Source organism: Otolemur garnettii, unplaced genomic scaffold (genome assembly GCF_000181295.1).
Source record: "Otolemur garnettii isolate 467f Iridium unplaced genomic scaffold, OtoGar3 scaffold00026, whole genome shotgun sequence".
Taxonomy (NCBI): Eukaryota; Metazoa; Chordata; class Mammalia; order Primates; family Galagidae; genus Otolemur; species Otolemur garnettii.
The window spans coordinates 4,407,983-4,414,026 of record NW_003852421.1 but is presented as its reverse complement, the minus strand read 5'-3'; the positions used below and the strand labels follow the sequence as shown (position 1 = coordinate 4,414,026).

At 37.9% G+C, this 6,044-nt stretch overlaps 1 protein-coding gene across 1 annotated transcript in view; it reads left to right on the top strand.

Moving 5' to 3' along the window:
* CAGE1 (cancer antigen 1) overlaps positions 1–6,044 on the top strand; it is a 54,637-nt gene that overhangs the window by 4,152 nt on the left and 44,441 nt on the right. Inside the window, exon 4 of the mRNA XM_023512280.1 lies at positions 1,164–1,248. Coding sequence (XP_023368048.1) covers positions 1,164–1,248 — 85 coding nt within the window. The remainder of the gene's footprint in view (positions 1–1,163; positions 1,249–6,044) is intronic.

Genomic DNA, 6,044 nt, shown 5'->3' with positions numbered 1-6,044 from the left:
GATGTCTTATGTCAGGAAGTCCTCTCTCTTGGATTTCACTGAGCATTAAAAGTTTATACAAATATTTTATAATGAATTTATAGACCAAAGGAACAAAAAGCAAAGACCGGCTGGGGCGGTGCCTGTGGCTCAAAGGAGTAAGGCGCTGACCCCATATGCCAGAGGTGGCAGGTTCAAACCCAGCCCCAGCCAAAAAAAAAAAGCAAAGACCAGGGTTAGAAATTATCTCTGAAATTCTGAGTACCAAGAAGTTGTGTAAAATGTAACATTAATGCATGTAAACAGTGCCATTTATTTTTCAAGAGTATTACTCTTGATATTTTAAAAATTTAATTAGGAGGAATGGTCTGAATTAGCGACAAGTCTGAAAAACAGATTGATGTAAGATATAACTCAGTTTTTATTGTAGTTTGAGTGTGGAACATTAAAAAGGCATTATTGAATAGAGCAGTGGTTCTCAACCTTCCTAATTCTGTGGCCCTTTAAAACAGTTCCTGTGGGTCATGACCCACAGGTTGAGAATCACTGGAATGGAGGCCTGTAGCCACTGATTTGAATAAGAGAGAAGAATATTTTTTAGAGCATTCTTTAGGTCTACATACTTGATACACTAATAATTAAACCAATGTTTTTCTAAAACATTTAAAATATTTTCTTATACTATTAACTAAAACCCTCTCATTTTAGATAACATGAAGGTAACTTAAGAATAAACCCTATGTGAATTTTTATAAATTCGTATTTAGGGGAATCAGATGTCACCTTGTTACTGGAATCCTGTCTTATATATCTACCATGTTAAAAGACTAGATAACAACGACCTTACTATTGTTTAGACCAGATCTAATAAACATTAAAGAATTATCAGTAAGCCATACACACTATCATATGACTTTACGTATGATAATCACATGATTGGATTTACCAAAATATTAAAAGAGCAATCCATTTGTTCAGTTGTCATTTAAAATTGTGACTCTAATAGCCTAGTTTTACTAAAAGGGAATCAAATACAGAGTGGAGAAAGATACTAGAAAGCACATTCCACCCGTGCTATAAAATATTCTAAAAGAAAAATTACAAACAATATACATACACCTTTATAAGAAGCTTGTGGTGTTTGCTTAACATATTAATATTAATGCCTTTTTTTATTAATACAGAAAGAAATAAAGAATTTTAAAAGGAAAGATGAATATAAATCCACACTTTCTGAAGACATTTTTAACACCCTAGACAATTTGTTAGGTGGTAAGTATCTTTTTGTTGACATTATGAAAAACAGAGGAACAGACTTTCTGTGTGTCTTATGATAATAACAAGAGTGAGGTGCAGGGCTTAAGCACTTCATATACAGTATTACATTTAATAAAAGTAATCCACAAACCTATTGAAATAGGGACTTAAAAAATAATTTTGTAAATAATGGTACATTTACCTTCAATTTCTCATTTTCCCATGTGCGGCAGCTTTGGGGACACGGTGTTGCAAGTATCTTCTCTCCATCAGCAGCTGCTTTTTTACTTTGCTGACTATGGTGGAATGCTACTTAGGAGTTAATCATATAAAGAGGCGGATTGATCATAAAGCAAACCCAAATACTGTATAAAAATGTCTCTTTATTTTTAATTGTAAATAATACTGACATACAAAGATTAGAAAAGCCTCATTGAAATTATGGAATTCAATAAAAGCAGGTACTAAAGTAGGCGGTAAAATATAAGGAAGAGACTAATGATCATTATTTACAAATATCTGATTTTCTACATAGAAAACTCATAAGAACCTATACATGAGCTATTTAAGCTAATAGAAGCTTAGGAAAATGCTGGACATAAAATCAATGTTAAAAAACCATAGCAGTCCTAGCACTCTGGGAGGCTGAGGCGGATGGATTGCCTGAGCTCTTAAGTTGGAGACCAGCCTGAACCAGAACAAGACCTCGTCTCTAAAAACAGCTGGGCATTGTGGCACGTGCTTATCGTCCCAGCTACTTGGGAGGCTGAGGCAAGAGGATCACTTAGCCTCAAGAATTTGAGATTGCTGTGAACTGTGACCCTATAGCATTCTACTAAGGGTGACAAAGTGAGACTGTCTCAAAACAAAACAATATCAGGCAGGGTATGGTGAGTCACACCTGTAATCCCAGCACTTTGGGTGGCCAAGCCATGAGAATCAGTTGAAGTCAAGAGTCAGTACCAGCCTGAGCAACATAGTGACACCCATCTCTACAAAAATTAGAAAACTTAGTCAGGCACACTGGTGCACACCTATAGTCTTATGGTGCATACTGCTGCACACCAGCTACTTAGGAGGCTGAGGCAAGAGTCTTGCTTGAGCCCAGGAGTTTGAGGTTACAGTGAGGTGCGATGACACCTCTGTACTGTAGCCTGGGGAATAAAGTGAGACCTGCTCTTCAAAGAAAAAAGTCCCCCAAACCAGTAGCAGCATACATGAAAGTGCCTAAAAATAACTAAGAAAAGGTGTGTATGATTACCATGGGAAAAAAAATCATAAACCTTTCCTAGGGAACATAAACAATTAAGTGTTTCATGTTCAATATTTTAAAGATGTCAGTTTCCCTGAAATCCTGAATTAATACAATTTCATGCATCCTAAGTGAATCTAACATTCCCATTTAAAAGTTAAGTTAAGGCTTGGCACCTGTGGCTCAAGTGGCTAAGGCACCAGCCACATACACCTAAGGTGGTGGGTTTGAATCTAGCCCAGGCCCGCCAAACAACAATGAGGGCTGCAACCAAAAAATAGCTGGGCATTGAGGTGGGCACCTGTGGTCTCAGCTACTTGGGAGGCTGAGGCAGGAGACACGCTTGAGTCCAGGTGTTGGAGATTGCTGTGAGCTGTGATGCCAGGGCACTCTACCCAGGGGGACAGCTTGAGGCTCTGTCTCTAAATAAATAAAATAAAATAAAATAAAAGTTAAATGCCCAATATAATTTTGAAGAGATATGGAGACTCGTCCTGCTAGATAACAAATTTATTATAAAGTTAAGAGTAATTATAGCAATGTGTTATAAGCAGAAGCATCCAGACTAGTGGAATAGACTACAGAGACCAAAATAGTCCCATTTATATAATAATGTGGATACTTGCAGTTTAAGACAAATGTCATTATAAACCAGGATGGTCATTCATTCAATTGTTTGTGCTGGAACAGGTGGCTCTCTAAATGTAGGAAATGATTAGAACCTTACTACAAAATACAGAATTAAATTCCACTGGGTAAAATAAAGCCTACATTACTACAACGTTCTAACTTCTAAGGAAAGTTCAGAAAATGCTTTTATGGTAAGTGATAGGAAAGAGAATGATTTCTTATGATAAGAGAAATACAAACTCTAACTGATACATTTGACTACACTAAAATACAAAACTTCTATATGACCAACGTATAATCCACAAAGTTTTTAGAATCTGCAGACTAAGAGAAGATACATGTAGTATAAACACAGGTGTCCCCAAAGTCACAATAACGGGAAATTATAGCTAACCATACCTTTATTTACAGAATATTCATTGCAAAATATTATAAAACATTTACAGAATATTCTGTATATGTTGGCCACCTCTTTGTAAAATTTTGTAATGAATATTTGTAAATAAAGGTACAGTTAGCTACAGTTTCCCATTTTCCTTATTATGGCAACATTGGGTACACCTGTATAATTGACAAACAAGTGCTATCTATAATTAATAACTTCAAATCAATAAGAAAAAAATACAAAACAGAAAAACAGGCAAAGCATATGTATTAGTTTGCTGGGGCTATCATAACAAAATACCTCAGACTAAATAGGTTAAACAATGGAAATTAATTTTCTCACCAGTCTGAGATCAAGGTGCCATTGGAGTTGCATTTATCTAAATAAAGCCTTTCTCCTTGGCTTGTCAATGGCCATCTATGCACCCACACGGCCTTTTCTCTGTGTGCACACCTCCCAGCTGTCCTTCTCTTCTTAGAAGGATACCAGCCATTCTGGATTTGTCTACCCTTATGACCTCATTTAACCTTCATTACCAGCTCGGCGCCTGTGGCTCAAGCGGCTAAGGCGCCAGCCACATACACCTAAGGTGGCGGGTTCGAATCCCCAGCCCAGGCCCGCCAAACAACAATGATGGCTGCAACCAAAAAATGGCCAGGCGTTGTGGCGGGCACCTGTAGTCCCAGCTACTTGGGAGGCTGAGGCAGGAGACTCGCTTGAGCCCAGGAGTTGGAGGTTGTTGTGAGCTGTGATGCCACAGCACTCTACCCAGGGGGATAGCTTGGGGCCCCGTTTCAAAAAAAAAAAAAAAAAAAACCTTCATTACCTTTTTAAAGGCCCTGTCTCCAAAGAGTCACATTCTAAGGTACTAGGGGTTGGAGTTTTCATATGTGATTTGGGCGACAGGCAGGTCAGCTCTAACAGAATATAACAAGCAGATCACAGAAAATAAAACCTGCAAAGCCATTAAATACATAAAAGGATATATATTGAAAAGATTACAATAAAGTACCATTACATACTTATCAGATTGACATGTTTGGGAGGCATATAGGGCAAAGGAGCCTTTAGAGTACTGGTAGAATATAAATTGGTTCAACCACTTGGAGAATAATTTTGCATTGTCTGGTAAAGTTGAAGACATATATCTTCCATAATCTAGCAATTCCACTTCTAGGTATATACACAGAGTCAAAAAATCTTACATTGCATACAAGGAAACATATATAAGGATGTTAACTACAGTGCTGCTTTTTTGAGACAGGACTTGGCTGTGTTATCCAGGCTGGATTGCAGTGGTATCATCATAGCTCACTGCAAACTCAAACTCAAGTGTTCCTTTTGCCTCAGCCTCTAGAGTACCTGGCACTACAGATGTACCACCATGTCCAGCTAATTTTATTTATTTATTTATTTATTTATTTATTTTTGAGACAGAGTCTCATTTTGTCACCTTCAGTAGAGTGCCATTGCATCGTATCTCACAGCAACCTCAAACTCATAGGCTCAAGCAGTCCTCTTGCTTTAGCCTCCCAGGTATCCAGGACTACAGGGCACTGCCACAACACCCAGCTATTTTTAGAGACAAGGTCTTGCTTTTGCTCAGGCTGTTTTCAAATTCCTGAGCTCAAGCAGTCCACCTGCCTCAGCCTCCCAGAGTGCTAGGATTATAGGTGTGAGCCACTATGCCCAGCCCCAGTTAATTTTTTATTTTTTGTAGAGATGAGGTCTCACTATTGCTCAGGCTGGTCTGGAACTGAACTCCTGGCCTCAGGGGATCCTGCCTCCTTGGTCTCCCTACATGTTAGGATTATAGGTATGAGCTGCCAGGTCCAGCCTACAGTGCTGTTTTAAGAGCAAAATTAGAAAGAAATAGTCAACAAAAAGGTAATAAAGTGTAATCCTTCAATAGAATCAACTAGAATCAACTAGACCTATGTGTATTTATGTGGGTAAGGCTCCAAAGCAAAATTTTGACAGACATAAAAACTATTTTATATGGGTGTATATAATGTGATGCTATTTATATAAAATATAAAGACACATAATATATACATTCACCATTTGTCTGGAGTGTTATAGGGTATTTTGGAATTTGAGGGAAACAGCAATGCTAGACATCTGTCAGACCCTAAATCTATTAGCTCAAGGTAGTTCACTATGTCAGTGCAAACCTATACTATAGTTTTACCTATGACGTTTCATTTACAAAGCTAAGTTTTTGAAGATTGCTGTGATAAAAATCAAGTGTGAAAATCAATGTGAGATAGGAAGTGAGGGTAGTAGTGTCCAATTCCAAGGTTTAAGATGCCATGGGGTGCCCAATAGTATACATCCAAGTAGTAAGTGTGGTCTGAGAATAAAGTAAAATATACCTTTCTTTTAGTTTGTATGTATTTTCTTTTCTTTTCTTTCTTTTTTTTTTTTTTTTTTGAGACAGAGCCTCAAGCTCTCCCCCTGGGTAGAGGGCCATGGCATCATAGCTCACAGCAACCTCCAACGCCTGGGCTCAAGCGAGTCTCCTGCCTCTGCCTCCCAAGT